Consider the following 26,651-nt stretch of genomic DNA (forward strand, 5'->3'; position numbering starts at 1 on the left):
TTTTTACTTAATTTAAATGATTATTTATTCAATAATCATTAACGCATCAGTGTTTGGTGGGATGGTTTATGGTGGACATACTCAATATTTTGTTGTATGGTTGAATTGTATATAAATCAATTTTGATGATGTGATAAAAATTTATTGGGAGCTGACAATCGCCCTCCAAATATTAAAAAATGAATATTATTCTTATTGTTTTTATTACGATAATAAATATTATTTGAAAATTTAAAAAAATAAAAAACATTTTCAGGCAAGAAAAATATTTTTGACACTTTTGGCAACCCCCAGAAAAAAAACCATCATGGCCCCTAAAATGGCGACCGCTTAAACTGTAGGTCGGTGGAGTTTAGAGCTAATTTTACAATTAGTGCTGTCATTTGTTTTTAAAATTGTTTTAAGTCAATATAATAATAAAATTATATATCTTTAAATATGGCCGAAGCCGCTGTGGAAGGTAGACCTCTGCCCGTCCGGTTCTTTTGCCACAAATGCAATATTGAATTCGATCATGTTTTGCAGGTAATAAGTAAAATCAATATTCAATATATTTTAAACAATATATTTTTGTATTACCATCGCATTGACATGTACAGAATAATCATCGCACTTCGTCGCTCTAATTTTTCACCATAACACGCCTTTAATTTGCCGACACAGGGGTGTTTAAATTGAAGTAACCTTGTGAAATATGTTTGTCTGATTTACATCTAATCATAATGTTACAAACTATGGTCATTAGAAATACGACGTTGTCTGTCACGAGAAGTGATTGATAACTGGTGAAAACATGTTATTCCCTTGATTAGACGTATTCATGATGAAAGTCGACTAATTTATATGTAATTGCGTTTGTATTATATGCTTATTATGCCTACCTATCTAGCGTAACGACCTTATGTAAATAAATTCACAATATTTTTTTTATCTCCGTAAGTACATCTTTATTTTAATTTGAGAAGAAATCTGTTGTTTTTATTGGCTTGCAAAAGTGACGTCTTTATTATAGGTACCTAGTGGGTAGGTAGGTGTAACAGATATGTCATAATATACCTATACATATTACGATTACATAGTAGGTATGTACCTACCTAGTCAAGTTAATCCATAATGCAATATGTAGGTAGGTAGATGACCTGTCAAAATAAAATATTACCATAGATAAATAATAATAAAGTCAAATGTATTGATATAAAATTCTCTGTTTATTCTTCAATGCCAAGGATTCATTCTCTTTCTAATAATTCATTGACATTTAATGTTTTTCTATAGTCTATTTACCAGTGGTAGGCTGTTAAGATTTGACTTTGTCAGTCAAACGTATTTGTTTTCATTGCACTAAGGCTACAATGTGTAAATAGTGTTTGTTAGTTTATAAAATTCAATTAAACCCTGCTTAATCCAAGCCAGTAGATAATTATCAAAAAATTTTCGTTATAGTTTTAGATACTTTATAGATATAAGAATATGTCTTATTGATTAGTTTGATTTAGGCAGGGCTTAATGAATTAAAAAAAAAACTAACCAACATCTGTTTAATGTATTTTTAATTCAACGAAAACAAATAATTATGATTGAAAAAGTGTGCATTATTTTTGTCGGATCTCCACAGCCTGCCTATAGTATTATGGTTTGGTTTAGGCAGGGTTTAATTGAATTTTAAAAACTAATCAATACCATCTTCAATTTGTATTCTAAGCTCAATGATGTATGACAGTCAAAGTTTGGTGTGCGCTATTTATGTTGAATTTCCACAGCCTACCTCCGCCCTTCGCCACAGCTATTTACTCAATTTCATAATTTGTAAATACAGGACTGTAATAGGTATTTATTATTATTCTGTGTGCTCTTTATTACTGGTGTATTTTATGTATTTTGTTTCATATGTGCATGCGCCATTTATAAATAAATAATAGGTAGGTAGCTATTATTTACCAAAGAGATTATACTAATATAATAGAGGGATTTCTCATGTTTCGTATAGGTAACTACTTCCAGATAGTTTTTAGCATGGTGGGATTGGCAACATTGAATCTTTTTTTTTTAAATGATAAAAGAAAAACTATTATGTGGCTGGCACATGAGATAAAAGTGAAACTTTTCGATTTACTCTCCATTTTCATAGTATTTAAGGTTGCTGTTATCAATGTGTGGCAACTATGCACAGATTTTCATTTTGACTGACTCCCAGATTGAGTCTGTTATGAAAAAAATAGAGTAGTAAGTCGTATCGTGTGTTTGAGCATTTACATCGACATCAAATGTTGTAATATTAAACCCTCATAAAGACTACTACTAATTATAGCCCAAATTCTTAGGGTACGTCTGTAAGTTTGGAATACATGACCGATAACAAAGTGAAACTGAAGCATCTCACTTTTGTCAGTCTCTATTATTCCATTAGTTGCATTCAGCTATCACCAATGGAGAACTGTTATCCTAAGTACACGTACATTCTTGCTCGATCAAACATGTTGACTTGAAAGCATGCTCTTTGTTGTGTCCACACACTCGAGCAGCTCGACACGCTCAGTCAAAGAGTCTCGAGCCATGGACGACGAGCGAATTTCTGTTGGAACATCGAGCAAGAATCACGGCCTTTGAATCCTTTTCGCATCGAGCCGTTTGCTCAATATTGAACAAAAAATCATCGAGCGAGATAGTACACATGTTGAGACATGTTCGAACGAGCGTAAAATCATCGAGCAAGAACATGCGTGGGTACTTAGCATTACATTGGGATCTATGAACCCCGACAGTCAATTGGTAATGAGTACTAACAATAATTGCACTATGTTATTAATTTTATAGATGGTTTTGTAATCTGAGTCTGATATCTTACTTATACTACCTGATCTTGTGGCGAATCAGTACAAATTTGAAGTTTTTAGCATTTATACCAAATATGTCTAATACTAACTGTAAAACATTGTGCTTTCAGGATTTTATCTGCCCGTATTGCTCGGGCGGCTTCATAGAGCAGTTGGAGGCGGGGGAGGGAGAGGCAGACGTCATGGCCGGGAGGGGGCCGGGACCTCTTGGCCAGCCCGGGCCACCTGGGGACCGCGGAACTATAGACGTCACACCTTTAGATGATTCTGATGACTTATCGCAGGTATATCACCTTAATAAAACTAGAGTTGTGGAACCAGAACCTTGAGAATTGCATACCGTAGCGTCCCAAATATAACGCAATGTTTAATATCTAAGATATTTTTCTGTTAAGTGTATTTCCGCTCGGTGATTCCTAACCAGGATTCTTCGAGACGTGTCGGGGCTTCGGCGAGAATTCACATTAGCTTGCGAAAGAAAATGCATATTGAAAACGCAGTGTAGAAAAATGTTGAAAAGTTTAACTCAGTTAAATATTGGGCTATATTCCTCTTCTGTTGTATCCGTGCGAAAGATACGCCTAAATTCTTCCCAACCACGCCATGACCTGGTCAACCCGGTCATTTGTTTTAGACATCAATATTGCGTCATATTTGTTGTTGAAGTAGTGTGAGCAAGGCAAAACGAACCACAAGTGCTAGTGAGAAAGCATTCGGCACGCTTATATCTCCGCAATATGCGTTAAGAATAAGATGAAATTTCTACAGCTGAATTAAATATTTTTTGTAAACGTCGCCGGTAAATATTGATTTGGATGACTACATTCATTTGAAAACTGCGAGCACGCGTTGCTAAAATTTTTTGTTTTTGTGTTAAATATAAAGTTGGTGGTAATTATTTTTAATTTTAGTAGAAAATATGGTTAACTATGTTGTGTTTAAATTTGGTAGCCGTACTGAGAAGCAACATGATGGTATAACTTTTCATGGTTAAGTTAATAATAATAAAATTGATGTTCTACTGTGCGTTACACGCAAGAAACACGGCTTCATTTTGCCGAACAATGGTCACTCTCTTTATATTATTACTCTGAAAGTGAGAGCTTATTTGAGTCAGTCATCTACACCGCCTACTATGTGCTGTTCCTATTTTTGTTTGTCAAATGTAATAAATTTATTTATATATTACAAATGGCATTTTAAAGTTCCGTTGTCGGAATTAGATTATTTACATTTTGACAGAACTATTAATACATTTCTGTCCGTTACGAGCTATATCCATCAACTCAGCTCTGATAATGTCTGTTTAATGGTCTATCAAGATGCCTTTTGTCTCATGGAAGAAAGAACAATGGAGAGCCATAAACTTATGTTATTGGGCTTTCAAGACAGAGACATAAAATCCTTGAAAGGAGCCTGACTTGGCTAATATTTCAGGCCAAAGGTATACATGATATTATGAAATCGCTCGCTTTAGTTTAATTTCATATCGTCACATCGGGCCATATTTGTTTCTAGGGGAATCGAACGGGCGAATGCTGGGCCACTTGGCAACCGCCATGGAACTATAGAGACGAAAATACCCCCGCTGCCCCCCCAGTCAGTTTGCATTAGTTTCTTATTGGGTGCTTCATTCATTATTGTCCCGTAATAACAACATTGCAGTTACGTCAAAACCTCCAAACGGAACGCGTATTAATTAAACACTGTTTGATATAACCGAATTGATTGTTGCCTACTAAAATTATATTTAAAAGTATTTACATATTGCTTCACACTTTCGAGGTCGGTTATTGTATTTGATTTTTTGGTCACCGTGGGTTCTTGCCAACGGGCTACTCTTAATATCATGCCTTTCAGTTTTTTCAGTAAAATCCACTATTCAAATTAGCATGTCTGGACGCAACTAAAAGAACAGTCAACTATAAACTATCATCACCTTTTTACGCTGAGCTATGTTCGCTGTCAGCTAAACCCGACACTTTTGACACAATTAGCATGACGTATGCATTTAAACACTTTAGTACGCTATCTCTTGAGAATGGCCTCTGCAACGAACGCAAAATGTCGAAGAAAGAAAAACACACGGTGAAAGCACAAAAATCAAATACAATTGAGATTTTTGCGCCCACGGGTGACGCGGCTATGGTTGTTGGTTTGATCTCCGCACTTGGCAATAATCAATCTAACAACTGTCATGGTAATTAATTAACCCATGCTAAAACGAATATATATCAAATCGTGTATCTTAAACATACGACCTTTGTGTGTATGTTAATTATTACAAGCTATATTTTGGTTAGTTTTCAAAAGACATGTACAATTCTGCCCTCTAAACCGCTTTTAAATGGTAGTATTCTGTTGTTTGTACACTGCAAATTTATATGTTGTATACAAGTAGTTTTGAGAATGCTGACATTTTGAAGCTGAATTCAACACACGTCTTGCAACACGCTTGACAGCTTAGAGGCAAGATACGGGCTATCACAGGTTTATTTATGCAATGTTCAGATATGGGAAATTACTAAAATGGCTGTATCATTTTGTTAAAATAACTACAGATATGAGAATTTCACAGTCGATGGGCAGTATTTTTGTTGTTTTTAGTACATCAAAAAGTCATATAGGTCATATACGGGTATCGACATTAGATCATCGATATATGTATTTGGTGATGTGACAACCGCTCCTAACGTTTTTTTTTATTATAATGTCACTTGTACTTATTTAATCCAATTGTCCGGGTACGCTTTCAATGGTTCGCTTTTGTACATATTACATCAATAATATTATGCATTGTACAAAACGAAAATGTTTCCATTTGTAATATTATCCTCATGAGTATCAGAGCAAAAGATCTGGCGATTAAGCTGCTACTTTGGTACTGACATTACATAATATTATCTAATTGCAATATCTACATAGTGTTGTGCATGATGATGATGGTAATGAATCAGCGTATTGTACAGCTCATTAACCATGCGTAACATCGACGAATTTTTGTTGTTAATGACTAAAGCACTATGTATGCATTATTGGGGCAGTCATTGTAGAGTGCCAAAAAAATATAGAATTGATAACGATTATCAATTGGTCGTGACTAATAATTATAAAGGACTGAATTGCGTCCACAGTGCCTCCTGTATATGAATTATTCTAACTGGTTTCAGTGTCGATTGTACTTTATTAGCCTAGCGCTCCCGAGGCCTGAGCCACGAGGGCCCTGAAGGTCGGCTCAACCGGGTTTTTCTGTCGGGGATTTCCTTACCTTACCCAGAAGGCCAGTTTTATTGCGCCGGTCACTCCCCCTTCGCCCCCTGCTGTTAGCTACAGCTTACGCTGCATTGCCCGGAGGTCGCCACGGGGAGGCTAGAAGATGGGACTTGCAGTTTGGCATTTCCCTACGTTTGCTATGAACACATCTACTGGCGTCAATGTGTCCACTTGGGACCGACCAGCCGTTGACCACCAACGTGTATACATATACGTGGTCTGTTTAAAATGTACCTTTCGCCGGGAAAATTACTAAATCCCTTCAAAATAGTCTCTTTGGATCTGTACACATTTCTCCCAAACCTCTTTTGGATTACATAGTATTGGGTCCCCTTTCAGTGGTATTTTCAACTTGGAGGACAGTCAAAAATAACAAAGTGTCATGTCGTGAGAGTAGGGAGACTGGCGAACCTAAGAGTTCTTTGTTTGGCTAAGAACATCTAAATCAGATAGATGATTACTCGGATACTCTCCCTAAAGCCAGATTCTCCTCGTAAATGAATATATGGAACCAATGGTTTATCTCTAGATCGTCCGCAAGTTCTTGGACAAAGACAGTACTGCATGATCAAAGTTAACTCGTTGGCTCTAAATTTGGCTCGTTGAGGGCCTACCAAAACGTGAGTCGCTCTCCACCAACGTGCAGCCATCTTTGAAGCGGTTGTACCTATTCATTATTTGTGCGATGCCCATGGCATTGTCGGCGAAAGCCTGCTGAATCTTCTCAGTGGTTTCCGCTTGAGTATCACCAAGCTTTTATGCAAAATATCATGCTATACTAATTCTGCTCAAGTCATTTTGTGTAAAAAAAAAATCTGATTGATACTGAGTATACTCCCTCACTCACAGACTGACTGCTGACTGACTCTCTTTGTGGTGAGAAAAAATTCATGCGTGTGTAAGAAGGTACCCTTTACCACCCCAGTGGAGAATACCCCTTGTCCTTCATTTGTTGCCGCGGAAAAATCAAAAGTCGTATATTGTCGCCGTAGATGTCAAGGGAGCCAGTCCACAAAATCATAATGCTGAGAAACAGGCACTCAAAGATTTTGTGTGACAAAAAAAAGTAACATTTTTTTATTGAACTTTTTTGTTTTTAAAGATATAACAGTGAAACTTTCAACATAGAATATACTTTGTGGTATTATCTTTTTATTATTTTGTACAAATAACTAAAAAAAATAGTATCTTAGAAGTTATGTGTGTTATATCTCTTGACCACTGAATATTGAAATGTACAAAAAATGTAGTCAAAAGAGTTTTGTGGTTTAAATCCATTGACCACTGCATCTTTGATGATTTTAAAATGCTTTTGTGTACTTTACTCATTTTCGCCAAATTTGTGGCTCGGCTCCCTTGACATCTACGGCGACGATATATATTTTAGATATAATTACTGATGTGTATATTTATTTTCATTTCATTACGGCCGTGTGTATTAATTTTTTTTATTTCTTTTTCAGGATATTGCCTCGTTTGGAGATGCGTTTATAATGTCTGGTAACCAAATTCGGTACGTTTGACTTTTAATCATTTTTGTAGTAAAAATTTACTGTCGATTTGTGGTTCTTGTTAACTGGGTAGGCGCAATGAAAAGGGAGAAAATATCTACCATAGTTGCACTATGAACGATTAAATCCACAATATAGTTTTAATTAAATTTTATTGTACCCCTTCCTTACTGGCTAAAGTAATTCGTACTATTTTTATGGATCCCCCTTTTATTAGCTTGTATTCTTGTTTGCCCAGTACAAATTTTTTCTTGTTTGTCCAAATCTTGCAATCGATTTTTAACTAACTTCCCGACTAGCTATACATTTGAAACTTTTAGAATATATCAGAACACAACGACAATGCATTCTTTTAATACTTTTGGCCATCTTTAAACAGAATTGAATTCATTTTCAGTTAATTCTATTTTGTATGGAAAGGTATTTCGGAAAAAAAATCGTTAAAAGTAAAACACTATTAATGGTTGCTAATGGGATCCTAGCAACTAAATTATTAATATATACGTGTGTTACTATGGAATACAATATAAAATGTCAATATGAGATTTCAGCATTCTATATTTATTCAGTATTTCTATCAAGTACAAAAAAGTATTTATTAATACATAGAATTGTCAAGTTTATATTATGATTCAACAAATTTAAAAACGTGGTATATAAAATTATTTTATCTTGTAATTATTTGCTTATGCCATTGTAATCTATTACCGTGTAAATGACATGTTTGATTATTTCAGATATTTTCTTATTCACAACCTATGACTCAAGTCTACACGATTCTCTATTGTGATTCAATGTCAATAACATTTTTATTTTTTTTAAACCATGTCCGATGCTACGATTTTATAGGGGCAGTGTTACGGACAATAGCGAAGGTCGGGACTCGGGAGCGTAGATTTATACCTGAAAGTGCGTGGTTTCCGTAGTTACCAGATCACCGTTATGATGTCACGATATTATTATGGTGAGACTATAGTAGCACCAATTGAGCGGTCAAAATAAAATGTTTTGTCAACCGGAACGCTCGATAATTTTCCAAAAATATTAAAATGTGACAGTTTTTTCACCGTGGACAGACAAATACAATATCAGTTTTTAAACATCTGATACGCACACTTATTGAAGATTTGGGTAGGCAACAATTTTTCAGTGCATATCTATATATATAAAAGAAAGTCGGGTTAGTTACACCATTTATAACTCGAGAACGGCTGGACCGATTTTTACGATCTTTAATTTGTTGGATTTGTCTTAGCCCCGAATAGCAGAATAACTATTAAAATATTGGATAAATCACGGAAAAAATAAATTATGAAGAAAATTCATTTTCTCATACATTTTCTATCGAACGGCTTTTGACTGATATCGATTAATTTAAACGATGGAGCTCGCGCATACGAAAACAAAAGAAAATCACAAAAAAATTAAATCCGTATACAACGCCATCTCTGATACATGACAGAAACAATAAACAAGAAACAAACAAACAAAAGAAAGTATGAATATGGCGTTTTTGGCAGTTGATTCAGTTCTCAAATAATACCGAAAGACTTTGTTGTAGACAAATAGCAATTTTGATCGTGATTTTCAAACGATAAGTTGCCTTCTAAAATGTTCACTTTGTGAGGTTATCAAATTTGTGAATGTGCGGGTAATCGATAATTACTTCATTATGTAATTTTGAATTGTGTGAATAATTTTCCAGTGTTATTTACAATGCTGCGAGCCAGAAGATCTAATCTATATAAAACAGTCAGGTTAATTACACCATTTATTTTATAACTCAAAAACGGCTGGACCGATTTTTATGATCTTTAATTTGTTGGATTTGTCTCTGCCTTGAATAGCAGAATAACTATTAAAACATCGGAAAATTTCACGGAAAAAGAAATTATGAAGAACATTCATTTTCTTATTATGGAACGGCTTTTTTGATGATGTCTATTGATGATATAGAACTGATTGACTGATTTCGATGAAATTTTTTTGTTCGTCTCGGCCTCGCGCATTGGAAAAGTAAGAAAATCACAAAAAAAATCCGTATACACCGCCATCTCTGATACATGAGTATTGCAATTCAGTAAAGTACATCAAATACATCTGCAAATATGTCACCAAAGGCAGCAATATTGTGGTTTTTGGCATTCAAACTCCCAATACCATCGATGAAATCACGCACTATCAAGTTTGTCGATATGTGAGCTGCAATGAAACAATTTGGCGTATTTTCTCATTCCCAATTCATGAACGTCATCCCACTGCTGTACATTTGGCGGTGCATCTGGAGAATGGTTAACGAGTTTATTTTAATGCATCGAATGTTGCTCAACGTGCTGTAACACCTGCAGCGACAACATTTACCAGTTTCTTTTCAATTTGTCAAAGCGATCCGTTTGCACAAACGTTGCTCTACTCTGAGATGCCACGTTATTACACTTGGAACGCTTCATCGAAGAAATTTCAGCGTCGGAAGCAAGGCGATGCGGTTCCTAATTATCCGGATGTGCATTCTAATGATGCTCTTGGTCGCATTTACACAATTCATCCGAAGAATGAAGAATGCTTCTACTTGCGGTTGTTGATGGTAATTAATGTTCGTGGGCCGACATAATTTGAATCACTTTGAACTGTCAATGGTGTAGTGTGTCCAACATTTCGTGCTGCATGTCAACAGCTCAATTTGATTGAAAACGATATTCATTGGGACATGAAAATCGCTGTAGCAATTGTTTCTGCATCTCCAAGTCAGATACGCCCATTATTTGCTATCATTATTTCGACATGCTTCCCATCAAATCCACCTGAACTGTGGAACAAGTACAAGGGTGACATGTCAGAAGACATTTGACATCGAATTTGTGTCAGTTCAGAGAATCTCGATCTCGAAGTGAATGAGGAGATACATAACCAGGCTTTGCTTTTGATCGAAAACATGTGTTATCTCATGTGCGGCAGTTTGTTAGTCAAGTTAGGAATGCCAACGCCACATCGTGGAATGAATGACGCTTTTAATCGAGAATTGGAACGTGAACGTGAATATGATCGAGATGCATTGAACCGATCGGTTCGATCGAATGTACCAATGTTGAACCCCCAACAAAAGGAAGTGTACGATACGTTAATGCAGGCAATTGATGATGGAAATGGTGGTTTATTTATCCTCGATGCGCCTGGTGGAACTGGGAAGACATTTTTTATGTCATTGATTTTGGCCACTGTTCGTGTGAGATCCGAAATTTCTGTAGCAGTTGCTTCTTCTGGAATAGCGGCCACGTTGTTAGAAGGATGCCGAACGGCTCATTCAGCGTTGAAATTGCCGTTAAACCTTCAAACGACTGAAACACCGACAATCAGTATTGCGAAACACAAAGTTTTGGTAGCAAGTAAAATCATCACCTGGGATGAATGCACAATTGCGCACAAATACGCATTGGCAGCACTCAATCGAACTATGAAAAATCTGCGCAATTACTCAAGATGTTTTTGGGGCGCAATGCTTCTACTATCTGGCAATTTCCGCCAAACACTACCAGTCATTCCAAGATCAACCGCTGCCGATGAAATGAACGCTTGCCTCAAATCATAAAGTCTGTGGCGCTATGTCAAGAAACTTCAGCTGACGACAAACATGCGAGTTGCATTGCTAAACGATCCATCTGCCGAAGATTTCTCCAAGCAATTATCGGTAACTGCCGTGCTCCTGTCGACGAATCGAACGGATTGATTTCGTTTCCGCTGAATTTTTTAAATTTCGTCTCAGCGAAGGACGACCTCATCAACAAAGTGTTCCCGAACGTCATTGCTAACCACAAAAATCACAATTGGTTGAGTGAACGAGCAATTTTTGCGGCAAAGAACAAAGATGTGGATCACCTAAACTTCACAATTCAAAATCAAATCGTTGGTCCAATGCATTCCTTCAAATCTATCGACTGTGTAATAAACGAAGACGAAGCAACCAACTATCCAACTGAATTTTTAAACTTATTGGATCTGCCTGGCTTGCCACCGCACAATTTACAACTGAAGATTGACTTGGTAGTTATCATGCTTCGAAATCTGAACCAACCAAAACTATGTAATCTATTTCATTTTGATTTGATTTTTGCACATTTATTGAACTTAATTCATTTTGAGTATTTTAATTCAGCTAATAAGTTAACACAAGATTATTGATTGTGAGGCGGTACGAAGTTCGCCGGGTCAGCTAGTATAATATATAAGTATATATTTTTTTGACAAAGTCCGATCCTAAGAAGATCATTCTGGCCTCCACAGAGTGGATGTTTGTATTAAATGATTTGTGTTTTTAAGAGAAATGAATGTTAGCCACTTGCTCAACCTATCAGGTCCCAGTGGCGAAGGGTAACTTTTGGAAAGAGGTAGGCTGTGGAGATCTGATAAAAAGAACACACTTGTCAGGTATACTTACGAGAATATTACGATATTTACTACTAATGAATAGGTACACACTAGTAAATGACAACGACACACTAATTCAATGAAACTTCAAAAACTCATTGACGACATAAAAATGAGCGATGTGTTTAAATTACTTATTTTTCAAAACATGTATACCCATCAAAAATCATTAGATAAAATTTATTTTTATTTATAAAAACAATCTATACTTACTTATTTATTAATATTCGATTAAACGCCGTTGAAATTATTTTTTTAATTATCTTATTATTAATGATTTTGGACAAAGTGCGCAGTCGTGACAACATTATTATGCGCGAATGTTTTAGGCTCTGCGATAGGAGTTTACCTTATTTCGTACAAATCAGCAGACTTGCTGAGGTTACGAGACGTAAAGTCCATACGAAAAAAATTCAGAATTATTTCACACATAATGGAAGATTTATTTACGTCGAGACGTCGCGGCATTTATTATTTATTTACGGCGCGCTGTGGTAAATTTTTTAATACCTTTGCAGTTGTTTTGTAAACTGTGTAATTCATTCCTACATATACGACATCTCTCGTTGGCAAAATAAATTATTTTTATATAACATAAAATAATGAAGTGATTAAGTATATAAATATGTCAATATGCAATTAAAAAATATTTTTCTTAAGAAGGTAGGCTTTAAATAATCGCCTAGTATGGAGTCTTCGCCACTGTCAGGTCCATACTCTGACTCATATACAATAATAAAGATATCTGAAATAATCAATACATAATGTCTTCAGTGATAATTGTTAATTTTGTTTTCATATGTAGTGCAGGATCCCATAGACTTTTCGTATACATAATATGCGGAACGAATTCTGACAATTGGAAAAGGTTCTAGGGGTCACCAAGATATATAATGTCGATGTTGCCAGGCGATATTAGTGGTCATTTTTTTTTTATTGAGGTTTTAATTTTTTTTCTTATAACCCACCAAAAATTGTTCTGAGTTCTTCAATAAAACCAATACGGGATCAGGGATTGATTGAAAATGCAATAATTGTACCATGCCATCGGCATGGTCGTAGAACGGTCCGTCCCGTTTAAAAAAATAAAAATAGCGGGTAGTGAAATGTGTTCAAAATTATCGATTCTTAGGACCCTTCTTGGCTTAAATTATTTTATTTAGTAGCATTTTTGTATATAATCACCTAAATTGGTTTCTTTACCATATCTATGCATATGACATTCGTTTTTAATATTATGGTTAATCCAGAAACAGTGTAGGTTGCATATATAGGTAGGTGAATAAATGAAATAACGATAACCACTAACCACACTAAGTACCTACATATTTATTAAAAAAAAAGAAACAACAAGTCAAGTGTTCAAACTGCTTTAGGTACGAGGGTGGGTCAATAATTCCTTAGAAAAAAGCATTAAAACAGTTTTTTTTTTTGTTTTTTCTAAAAACATCTGTATCGGGACTGTGATAATCTCCAAATTTTGCATTTTTACAGCATGAAATATATGACAGAACATTCTAGACTCCAGAGTCTGCTTCTAAATGATTTTGATTTTAAATCAATGGCGTCAGTGAAAATTGATCCCTGCAATTTAAACCATTGTGTGGGGTCGTCAAATCCACCACAATGTACAGCTCACTTTTTCCGTTGATTTTTGCAAATGTGGGAGCATTTTTGCAAATACATTTAACAAGCTGTAATTTATTTTGAGGGCTCACAAAAAAATCTTTGCAATTAATCCACCACATACCTACTACATACACTAAGGGACAATCTCCAAGGCTTAGATATTATAAGCATTTACACTGTTTAAGGGCTGCAGCACAAGTTTATTTATGGAAAAGCTCATCTGATCCACTATTGAGCCTATTGATTTCCTACAACTTCTAACAATTATGAGAAAATAATTTGTATCCAAGACAAATGACGAATGAACCTCTGCCAAATTATTTGGTTAAACCATGCAAATGTAATTCTGACTGCCGTACATTATCACGTAGTTATAAGAAATCGGCTTTGACACGAATATCATTGTGCAAATGTGTAAGTATTGTTTGTAAAAACTGTGATCATGATACGAGGGTGGGTCAATAAGTCCTTAGAAAAGCCGACAGGTGGCGCGACTAGTACTGTAAGCGGTTTGTTTTCATGCAGCGGCACTACCGATTCAGTATGCTGCGAAGTTTCAATCAGATTGGTTGGGTTGTTGTTTTTTATTTTCGTACATTTAAAAAAAAAATTTGCTTGTTTACAAAAATGGAGAAAATTGAGTTTAGAGCTGTTATTAAACATTTTAATATAAAAGGGTTAACAGCAAAGGAAATAAAAAATGAGTTGGATTTAGTTCACGGCATATCTGCTCCTTCACTTGCAACTATTTATAACTGGTTAAATGAATTTAAACGTGGTCGTACATCAACAAAGGATGAACCACGCTCAGGACGTCCTGTAGAGGTGACTACACCAGAAATGATCAATAAAATCCACGATATGGTGTTAAGTGATCGAAGATTAAAGTTGAGTGAGATAATTGAGGTTACAGGGATCTCAAAAGGTAGCGTCATTTCTATTTTACATGACAAATTGGGCATGAAAAAAGTTTCTGTAAGATGGGTGCCGCGTTTGCTCACAGTCGACAATAAACGCAATAGGGTGGTGGCCTCTAAAGCCCTGTTGTCGCTCATGCAACGCAATCCGGATGAATTTTTTCGTCGCTTTGTGACTGTAGATGAAACATGGATACACCACTATACTCCCGAGACGAAAGAACAGTCAAAGCAGTGGTTTGCGAAAGGCGAACCATGTCCAAAGAAGGCGAAAACCGTAAAATCAGCTGGTAAGGTTATGGCTACTGTATTTTGGGATGCACGTGGAATTATTTTCGTTGACTATTTGGAAAAAGGAAAAACAATAACAGGGGATTATTATGCATTTTTATTGGACCAGCTAAAAAACGAAATTGAAGAAAAACGGCCTCATTTAAACAGGAAAAAAATCCTCTTTCATCAGGACAATGCCCGTGTTCACACATGTTTACGATCAATGGCTAAAATTGAAGAATTGAAGTTCGAATTGGTCGACCACCCACCGTATTCGCCAGATTTAGCCCCTAGTGACTTTTTCCTTTTCCCAAACTTAAAAAAATGGCTAAGTGGACAACGTTTTTTTTCAAATGAAGAAGTCATCGATCGGACAAATGCTTATTTTGAGGACCTTCCGAAAACTTATTTTTCTGACGGTTTAAAAAAATTGAGAAACGTCTAACCAAGTGTATTGAGCTCCAAGGAGATTATGTTGAGAAATAAAAAAAAAAAAACAAAAAAAAAAACTGTTTTAATGCTTTTTTCTAAGGAATTATTGACCCACCCTCGTACCTAAAGCAGTTTGAACACTTGACTTCTTGTTTCTTTTTTTTAATAAATGTGTAGGTACTTAGTGTGGTTAGTGGTTATCGTTATTTCATTTATTCACCTACCTATATATGCAACCTACACTGTTTCTGGATTAACCATAATACTAAAACGAATTTCATATGCATAGATATAGTAAAGAAACGAATTTAGGTGATTATATACAAAAATGCTACTAAATAATATAATTTAAGCCAATAAGGGTCCTAAGAATCGATAATTTTGAACACATTTCACTACCCGCTATTTTTATTTTTTCAAACGGGACGGACCGTTCTACGACCATGCCGATGGCATGGTACAATTATTGCATTTTCAATCAATCCCTGATCCCGTCTTGGTTTTATTGAAGAACTCTGAACAATTTTTGGTGGGTTATAAGAAAAAAAATTAAAACCTCAATAAAAAAAAAATGACCACTAATATCGCCTGGCAACATCGACATTATATATCTTGGTGACCCCTAGAACCTTTTCCAATTGTCAGAATGCGTTCCGCATATTATGTATACGACAAGTCTATGGGATCCTGCACTAATGTATAAAACTCTTAGCCCGGTCGTAGATACAAACTAATCTCGACTGCAACATGTCGAATTTGTCGATGTGATTTTGTTGTCATCCACAAAACACATGTAATTTTAATGTACTGACGTACATAGCGTCGGTGCGACGTTTTTGTAGAAAAAAACATGTGCTTGCCGTATGTAACAAATTTCACACGACATACTGCTTTGACACTTGTGTGTTCGTGGAAGAGAGTTGCAATATTGCTGGCCGTTTTGATTTATGACCATGTTGCAGTCGAGACGATTTTTTTATGTGCGACCGGGCTTACGTATTATCTACACTTGCCTACAACATTCAGTTATATGTCGGCTTGTCAAAAAGTACAGGTTGTTTCTAATGGCTATGGTAATAAATATTATGTAAACCGGTCCAATATCTCATCAATTAGCTGGGCAACAGTCTTTCCTATCTACCCTGTTAAATCGGGTTGCATGTAAATTATACATAAAAAATTTCAGCATGGCACAGTTCGTCGTGAGCTTTCTTATCGGAAAGAGATGACCGTATACTATACGGTCGCCAATTTTATTAGATTCAATATGAACATTAATTCAATTTTCATTGCTGGTTTTGGCAAAATTCATGAATTCAAAAATGAAAATCTAACCTAACCTTACAAATAATCCGGTATATCGGCTCTTTTCAAAATTTGTTTGCTGCAAGCTGTATAAACGGACAAGAACCATGTTTTATTTAGACATGAATTTTATGTCGGTACTATACCACCCAAAGAGGTTGGACGGTGTTTAATATACAGCCATATATTTCCAATACAACATTTCACGGTGAAGTGTGATACGGCGAACTGCATACGTACAAGTATCCGGACTCGATTAAATCAATGGCTATTGTAATTGTTTTAAATATTGTTATATACATAAACGGTAGCATACTATTGAATGAATCATATTATATGCCAAAGGTTTGCTCTAGCATTAGAGATAAGATAAGGAAAAACAAAATAAATATTCTGTGTACTTAAAGACACCTACTGTTAGATAACATGCTATTATGGTCGCGAATCCTGAAGCAATATTGAACACCCTCTACTGTTTTATACCAATTCATTGATAATAATTGTCTATGAAGGGTTGTAGAGCAGTAATAGCAACTTTATTCCAACGTAATAACACTATAACAACTACTAAAGGTTATTGTTTGGAATACGAGATAAAATCATAAAGTTAGTCATGCAACACACGGGATATTGATAACACGTTGCAAAGTGAACAATAATGTACAGTGCTGTAATTTTATTTGACATTTCACATTGTTTTGTTAATACATACTAACCTAGCTTCATGGTTACCTAAGTCATGATGTTCGATGGATGTTGCGAATATCTATTTACCACTGGCGAAGGTAATAGAGGTAGGCTGGTCCACAGACTGGAGGCTTGTTTTAACAGATTTAGTTTTTACGATAAATTAGATGTCGCCATTTGATCAACATATTAGGTCCATACTCTGACTCATACACAAATTGAAAAACAATATATGTACTTGCCAGACCCAGGATTCGAACCTAGGACCCACGACGCTATAGGCCGACGCTTAAGCCGCGCGGCCATCGTGGGTGCAAATCGTCAACATTAATAGTGCACATAATAAATACTTTGTCAGTCGTACGTATTTGTTTTCATTGAACTAAGACTACAATGTTTCAGATAGTGTTGGTTAGTTTTTAAAATTGAATTATGCCATACATAAACCGCGACTCAAGTGCTGCCAACTGAATGATTCCACGAAAAATGTATAATAGCAAAAATGCATACTATAATTTAACGCCAAATAAGCCAAAAATACTATAATTATGAAGGATTCAAAACGAGAAATGTTTTGTGTCCTACAGTTATTTTAAAATACTATAATTTTTACATCGGCATTATTAAAATATGTCAACACTGCTTCCCGTGAAAAAATTAAAACTATTTGACATACAAGTATAGACAGTTGGCGCAGTGCGTAACACGCTTTCCGCCTAAAGCATGCGCAAAACAACTTGGGTGTTAAAACCAGGATTAAAAATTTGAAGTGAAGTAAATGATCAAATGGAGACATAGTTATAGATTTATGTCAGATATTTTATATATTATTGTAAAAATATACTTTAATTTTCAGTATTATATAAAATGGTGTATCTTCTATATAAAAAAAGCACATTGTTTAATTATTGATAAAATTTAATGCATTTTGACTGTCATTCCTTGTCCCCCGTCGGCAGGAATATTCTCCTGTCTGATTTTAGTATAGTGTTGCTTACGTTCCAGGACTGTACGTAGTAGAAACATGAGCTTAGGCGGGGCGGAGTCGCTACTGCAGCAGATAATGCTCCAGCTGACGGGCAGCGGCATGGCTGCGGGGGGCGCCCCCCCGCTCTTGGTGTTCGGAGGCGACCCCACTGCCTCAGCTGAGGGCCTAGATGCCATGGTGTCACAGCTGCTGTGGCAGGCGGAGACGGAGGGACCCCCGCCCCTCAACGCACAGGCCATCGACAGCCTGCCGGAGGTCACCATTACCAATGAGCAGGCCGCCGCCAAAACACAATGTTCCGTCTGTTGGGAATTATTCATTGAAGGTGATTCATTTTTACTCATTGTCTTAACATTGTATTCCTCCCAAAAATATGTACATCACTAGAGCTCAACTTTTAGATGGAATAAAATCAAAGCCACAACAAAACCGGTATGTCAGTGTGACAAAGAAAGTTTGTGAAACTACTTAGTGACAAATATGTGAGTTATGATACAAATATATTATGATCACGTTATGTGCTGTCACAGTGACCGTAGCGCCACTACGGGAATAAAGTGTCTAATTTCATGTTTATTTAAAGACTGATGCTCCCATCCCATAGCACATTTTGAACCATTAAACTAACGTTGTCAGTCAGCAAAATCTGCCGAAATCACCGGAACAACAATGGAGTCACCTCACGCGGACCGCGCTACATCGACACCCGCATGACTTGATGAACGTTTTTTATCATTTTCTACATGCCTACACAGTTTCGGCTCATGTCAAAATCACGTGTTCTTTGTTTTAGTGGTTTTCTCGAATTCTATATTAAATTATTATCTATTATCCATGGGCTGTAGGTTGGGTTCTGTTGAAAATATTATCTATGGATGCAATATTGCAAGTAATTTTAACATGCGCACACGTAGAAACTGTTAAAATTTATTGAAATTAGCATGAATAATGAATAGTAATTCAAAATGTTAATACATTCGAGTTGCAGTCTCCATCATTGAATTTATAGAGATAGTGATCATTCAAAATATTCTCAGGATGACAAAACCATAAACTAAATTCATCACCGTACCAGCATGTGACAGTACGTGACGTGATCATAATGTATTTGAAGCATTAGAGTGAAATGGAATAAACCCGAACATAAGCGCAGAATGAGAATGAAGTGCACAAATACCATTTCTATTCGTGCATTGTAAATGATCACATAAAACCATCAGATATTTGTTTGCGCCAGTAAAACAAAGAAATCAGTAGCGAAGACTGCGTTAGCAAATTTCCATAGTTGAGTATTCTTTACACATTATTATTTACTGCACCCTGCTACACTCCAGCGTCGGAGCATAAGGGAAGCACAAGCTCACTAATTCGGGTGTTTGTAATGGGGTCATACCAGTGTACACCTAAGATTTCGCGGAGACACTGATTCTCAAAGATGCCATATGGAAAGACTGTCATTGTCGGCAACTGTGGCACCTAAATATTTAAGCCTGGCCCACAATATCCAAGCAGTAACGTATCATGTCCATGGTTCAAGTCGCGGGCTTGGCATATTCATGTGCGTTTGGACCCAGAGTATGGTCTAAATTGGTTAAACAAGTGGGTAACATCAATTTCTCATAAAAACAAAAAAAAACTGTTGACGCAACCTCCACTCTATGGAGACCTAAATGATTTTCTTAGGATCGAACATGGGGGACAGTTTCACATCTACATTAATTATTGATCTCTGGACTTCTTTTGCAATGAATTTATTTATCTCAACTAAGGTGAAGTGTTCCCTCTAATTTTTCTATTGTGTGTGCGGATCATCAACGCATCTGAGCAGTGGCGTAACTAGGGTTGGTGTCACCCGTCAGTGACGGGCCGACACCCAGTGCAGTAAATTTACTCCCCACCCCACAAACACTTCCACACTTTTTGGCATGAACACTTTTACCGTGAACTGTGATGTTTACACAATAAAGAGACTACTATGAGACTGTACTGACAATGTTTCTTGCAAGTTGAATCATGTCAAAGACTAGGAAATGTAGAGGACCCGGCACATAGGTGGTCATTGATAAACACTAAAATACGTATCTTCTTTTTGTATACTTTGGCACGCGATAGAACGGGACGGATATAGTGATCCCGCTCGATGTAAAATTTCACTTGTGTGCTCGCGTTAATCGCACTTGACCTTCGCCTTCTGAGAAATGAGTCAAAGAATTGTGCATGTGATGGTTTCGTGCATTCGAGCAAAACTAAAATCTGGCAAAGGAAACTTTCTTTTACAATATTTTTGCGTGAGGACTGTGCGGGGGATGAAAACATGTGTGGGGAAACATTTTGGAACATTGCTTGTCACATAAGGGCGGTTCAGATCAGTCGAGTAGTTTAGTCAAGTGGCGAATGATTTAGTTACCACTAAATGATTTAGTAACTGAAAAGTGTCCAAACATAGTACATTAGTGAGTGGCGTGTCAAAATGAACAGAGCATAACGTAACAAAGCAAAAATAAATAAGTTAATCATTTCATTTGTAATGGCTATATCAGAAGAATTGGAGGAAGAAATTCCACGACATCTAATTAACTTGACTAAAGATAACGTGTTCAGACTTGTCTCGTGGCTTGTTTGGTATTTAGTGAGAGGTGGTGGGGGCGCTACTCGACCGACAAATAAGAACAAAATGGATTGACTCAACTAAATTTGTCTGTTCATACACGTTTAGTTACTAAATTACTCGCTACTCGACTAATCTGAACCGGCCTATAGATGCACAGTTATCGATAAGATCGTGAATTGGATTTACAATATAGCCACTTTCAAGATGCTTGGTGAATTGTGAGCCTAGCTTACTTCGTTTCCATGGATGTATAAAGTCTTTATACCCGATAATAAAACTTCTGCCTTTTCATAACTAGACAAATTGCTGGATACGGTCCACACTAGCAAATACACGCCATTTCTTTTAACAATTTTGGAGAACTTCAAATGTTCCTGCACTAAAAGTAGAAAGATTTAATTTTGTGTTGCTTGTTTACAGATGAAAAAGTGAGACAGTTAACATGTAGCCATCTATATCATCAAGCATGCATCGCCCCATGGCTGGCGTTGCACGCCACGTGTCCCATCTGTCGACAGAGTTTAGCTCAGCCTGAATCCGAAGTACCACAACAAAATACAGGAGCAAGTGAGTGTCTCAATTATAATTGTTCAAAAACCACTAACCGAACATATGACCAGATGAAGGTGTTCCGACAGCGCTGAAGATTTCAAAAATTCACAGATTCCTCCCACAGTGGCGGAGACTGCCTCTTGGAAAGTAACCGAAACGAACCGGAAAGTTATTGGAACATACATTCAAGAAATTTGAGTAACTGAATAATGTGACACAAACTCACTTCGAAAAAACCTCTATTGCTCTATTTTGTATCTCAGTATATTATTTTGTTTGTAAGCTATTGCCGAGCAGTTTGCAATTTAATTTGAATCACAGATATTTCAGCCCTGATATTCATATATTATAAACCGACGCTTAATGTCATGGGTCCCAGGTGCGAATCCTAGTAATGAATAATGTTCAAATTGAAAAATGATGATATTACTACTCGAGACATCATGCATCTTTCAAATATTCAAAGAATCACTTCTAGGGATACTATTTGTATTGGGAGATCATTTTAGTATGTAGATGTTAAAAATTAGCTTTGATGTAATTCTTTTAGAGATTTGGTATGTTATAACTTAACAGTCTTTTGCATCGACTTATGCATCGGCTTATAATGTTGCGGGTCCCAGGTTCGAACCCTGGCAAACACACATATTGTTTTTCAATTTGTGTATGACTCAGAGTATGGACCTAATAGTTGGAGCAAGTGGCTACCATCCATTTCTCGTCAAAATAAAAATCTGATAATACAAACATCCACTCCGTGGAGACCCATAATATGATCCTATTAGGATCGGACATGGTCTTATGTATGTATGTATTCATATATTTAAACGTGTGAATTATGATTGAAATAATCCATCTGTTTGCTAAGAAATAAACCGATTTGCATTATTTGCGGCAGTAATTGCATGTCTTTTATAAATGCTGGTGATTAAATGATTTTTAGCCAAGGTAGACATTCGCCACTGGGATCCACTTTTTAAAAATGTGAACTGCAATATTTCTTTCACTATACACTTGTCAAATGAAGCTAACGAGGTGGCTCCATATTTCCAAAATGGTAGCTTTTTTTTATCACTTATAAGATCACTTTTGTTTCTTCTTTCTTTGGCACAAGACACATCTGCATTTTTCTTGTACGATATCACTCTATCGCAAATTTAATAATATCAGTAATAAATCGTGCTATGAATATATCACAGTACACATTGGTTTTCTAAGTTTTTGTTTCAGTTGTCAACAGTGGCGAAGGGTGGAGGTAAGCTGTTAAGATCCGCCATAAATAGTGCACACTAAACTTTGTCAGTCATATGTATTTGTTTCATTGAAATAAGACTACAATTTCCAATTGGTGTTGATAAGTTTTTAAAATTAATTAAACCCTGCGAAAATCAAGCCATAATAGATAATAGTCAAAAAATACTCGTCTATCTATGAATATATATAATTATGCAATTAAATCATACATAATTTTAGATATTTTATAGTTATAATAATATTTTTTAACTATTATAGTTTGGTTAGGCAGGGCTTAATAAATTAAAAAAATTAACAAACAATATGTGTAATATGTATTCTCTATCCAACGAAAACAAATAAATATGAATGAAAAAGTGTGCATAATTTTGTTGTATTACCCAAAATATACCAAAACTATTATGGTTTGGTTAGACAGGGCTTAATTGATTTTTAATACCATTTCAATACCACCTGTAAATTGTAGTCTTAGTTCAATAAAAATAAATACGTATGACTAACATAGTTGAATGTGTACTATTTATGGCGGATCTTAACAGCCTACCTCCCCCTTCGCTTCTGGTTGTTAATTAGTGCCATTGAGTGTAGGTAAGTGAGACATAACCGAATTACGCATTGTAAATCGTTCAATTGTAAAAAAGTATGAAATGATTCAATCCTTGCAATATATACCGGGCATTATCGTATATGACTCACTGTTTGAATAATGGTTATCGTCGTTTTGTATTTGATATTTATGAATTCTCAAATCGATTTATTAAGACCATCCGCTCACGTGAATACTCAAAAATGACGAGACTGAAACTCCGGTATCTAGCTAATGTATTTCAATGGCGGCTCGTTGACGACAAGACTGGAATCTTTCAGTTTCAAAACGTCCGCGACCGAAACCGAAGAGACACGACATGTTAGTCTCCCAGTCTCTCAGTTTCCAGTCACACATAAAACAGTGGTGCCAATATCAGTAAATTCGAAGAAAAATCATATTTTCTTACCAAAATTGGTAGCACTGAACTGAACTAAACAAGCAATAACAAGTCAAGACGTCAAAAGTTAAAGATGGGCGAACCGATTTTTAATTTTAAAATATGTGGCAGATGTTGACAAATACTCCTGCTTCATAATTACAGGCTGCCAGAATATTCCCATAAAGATATTACAGAAAAAACGTAGAATGAAGTAGGAAAGACAATTGGTTTGACAGTTTGAGGTTTCGAGATTATTAGGTTTCACCAACCAGTTCGTCAGATTTTAGTTTCTGCGTGAGCGAATGGCCTTAGGAAACGATCCTATATCATTCAATCAACAGTATCTGTCTTGACTGACAATTTTTCCATCGAAAACGCAAGTATATTGAAAAGTTAACTTAAGATGGGTTGCACATACTAACTCAACACAATTGCAACATTGTCAGTTAATCATCTGTCGGCGCATGCAATGTAGCATGACCGCCGTTGTGTGTATTTACCGCCGGCACCCACAGAATGCACACTATTCAAACAAACTCACTTTCCAAGGTAGCGCCGGATTGTTGTATCAGGTTACGAAATACCCTTCGAAGAATTAAAACATTGTGCATTGGTATATTTTTTTAATTAGTGATAAACGTACCTAATATTGCTGCCTATTAATTATTTTGTCAAGCGCAAAAACAAAATTATGTTTATTGATGTAGGAAACCATGATAATTTTCAATTTAATCGGTGAAAATTTAAGAAATCATGTCGTACATTTTTACTGTCGTTGTATTACGGATCACTTCTTAACTATTGTGAAGCCTTAAAAAAAGACTATGACTTTAGAGGCAGTATGTGTAAATTCATAACACGCTTCATTTGTGACAATCGTGATGTTGGCTTGCAGCGTCTCCGAGCCTGGCGACGCTGCTGTTGCGCGCATGTCGCAGCACCCACCCGCCCCCACCAAACGCAAACGCCACGGGCGCAACGCACCAGCCCCAGGACCCCGAGGCGGTGACTGGGTCCGCCCCCACAACCCCCACTGCCAATTTACCCCCCACCACCCCCTCCGCTAACCCCCCTCAAGGACCCCCCAACCCTTTTACGGCGGGGCCCACTGTTCATTCCAGGATCATAGGTGAGCATATTGTCATTGGACATGCCCAAACAGTTGCATGTTTTTTACATTAATCACAAGAAAACATTGTTTATTTGAACGGCGCATGCATTTTTACTGAATAGGATATTCTTCCATCCTTGCTAATATTTTTGTTATTTTGATTTTGTGTTAAAACCCTACATCTCCATTGGTCTAATTGGTAAAATCCAAAGTTTCATAACCAAATGGTCGATCTCAAAAACTAACTAATATTAAATAATATATTATTTTTTGCTGCATGGAATGGGTGTGATATTTCAATGCTGATCTTTTTGGTTACTTCTGTAGGACGAGAGCAATGCTAAAGCAAATATTTGTATTATAAAAAAAGACAAAATATGTTCGATAATCCTTCTTGTTACCTTGTGTCTCAGTATAGACTGAAACCGCATGTGGTTTTGAACTGTGTGGCATACATAACTTATGATTTCTGTTCATGGAAATATATTTTCACATAGTATATTATAAGCCTCTGATCGTATCCGTTTATACCATAGACGTATAAACAGAAATCATAAGTTAAGTATGGCATATGGTTCTAAACCGCAACGCCGCAGCGTGAACAGTGTAATTGGAGAAAAATGTTACGTAGCCGATAATGTTTTTTAAATTATTTTTAACACCCTTAGCATATAATAATATTATGATCAGAAAAGATAAGACATCATAATGACAAAAATATTTTATCTACAAAGTTTACAGGTTGTTTACTCTTAGAGCACGATGCAGAATCATACTTAGGCGTGTAAGTCCCTAAGAGATGTGCCTGTCTTTAGGAGGCCAATGTCGACAACTTAGATTGTGTCGCCTTCAGTACCCATACATAACAATACGTCATATAGGCATTCATTAGAAACCGTTTAAAATATGATCAAGACATGCCTAACGAAGTCGAGCTAAGTTAGCAACTCTGGATAGTGTTTATTGCCAAGATAATACAGATGGTTCTGCATCGCACTCTTAAACTCCTAAATAGGTAACCCCAAATTCTTAAACAGGTATTTATCTACTTAGAGCACTTTCTCCCTCGGAATAACAACTATTTTAATAATTGTCAGGTTTTGTGTTTCCAGGCCCGATTACAAGCGTAGTGTCCCTGCTTAGATCAATGTCTTCAGGGCCTTCGTCGTCTGCTCGGACGGAGCCCAGAACTCAACCTCCGTCCGGAAGCTACGACATGGACATGGAGTTCGATTAGGCATTGGACGGCTCATCATCACCTGTACGCAATGTCCCCCAAAGTGTAACGCTCCCTTCCAGTAACCTAACACCGTGTTTGAGACTGCCAGATATTTGACGCAACAGTTTCTGTGAATGTTCAAAATTAACTGGTGTGTTCTGTCTTCGTTTTTTATACATGATGGTATGACTAGGGTTAGCAATCGCAACGAATCAAGGAATCTTGCTTGATTTCTTAATTGTGTTATAATTACTGCGGATTAAGGCTGCTCGTACACGCTAATCACTTATCGTTGAGAGTCAGGTTGCAGGACACGTGTTCTTTGCTGTTTAGACATGAGGAATAGATGCAGGGTCAGGGGAATGTGGACCATGTGCCTGAGGACACCGACGCAACTATTCTTTAAGTCAAAACAGTCTACAATGAATACCTGTGACTGTAACATATGATCTGACGCATCTGCAAGTGGTTATCTTCAACTAAAAAAGTTTGATTTAAAGGAAACAGTTGGTTTGTAAATTAAATGATGTTTAAATTGACTAAAAATTAGAGTCATCTTGTATTTATTTATTACACGAATCGTAAAGTATAATATGAAACTTGAAATTTCTCTTTGTTTTTGTCAGCTTACATTCATATTACATACTGACCCGAAGAGAGACATT

General features: G+C 36.3%; 1 protein-coding gene across 7 annotated transcripts; it reads left to right on the forward strand.

The window, feature by feature from the left end:
- The first annotated feature begins 309 nt into the window (after window positions 1–309).
- Window positions 310–26,651, forward strand: Iru (E3 ubiquitin-protein ligase Iruka). 7 transcript variants are annotated; one of them, XM_085945938.1, is made up of 8 exons: window positions 310–525; window positions 2,945–3,118; window positions 4,353–4,433; window positions 7,571–7,620; window positions 18,289–18,596; window positions 21,303–21,449; window positions 24,552–24,785; window positions 25,880–26,648. In XM_085945938.1, the coding sequence occupies exons 1-8, from the start codon at window positions 439–441 to the stop codon at window positions 26,002–26,004; spliced, it is 1,206 nt and encodes a 401-aa protein (XP_085802064.1). In that variant the 5' UTR covers window positions 310–438; the 3' UTR covers window positions 26,005–26,648. The 7 variants fall into 7 exon arrangements, with proteins under 7 accessions (XP_085802064.1, XP_085802067.1, XP_085802069.1 ...); XM_085945937.1 differs by having other exon boundaries at window positions 321–525; window positions 25,865–26,578; XM_085945939.1 differs by having other exon boundaries at window positions 321–525; window positions 18,304–18,596; window positions 25,865–26,578.

This window comes from Rhyacophila brunnea, unplaced genomic scaffold (assembly GCF_057557595.1).
Source record: "Rhyacophila brunnea isolate RB1 unplaced genomic scaffold, BYU_Rbru_1.0 scaffold_19, whole genome shotgun sequence".
NCBI lineage: Eukaryota > Metazoa > Arthropoda > Insecta > Trichoptera > Rhyacophilidae > Rhyacophila > Rhyacophila brunnea.

Coding starts and splice junctions, on each gene's coding strand:
- Iru (XM_085945937.1), top strand. CDS start 439: ATGGCCGAAGCCGCTGTGGAAGGTAGACCTCTGCCCGTCCGGTTCTTT. Junction 7,621..18,288: donor ATGTCTGGTAACCAAATTCG/GTACGTTTGACT, acceptor CTTACGTTCCAG/GACTGTACGTAGTAGAAACA. Junction 18,597..21,302: donor TTGGGAATTATTCATTGAAG/GTGATTCATTTT, acceptor GCTTGTTTACAG/ATGAAAAAGTGAGACAGTTA.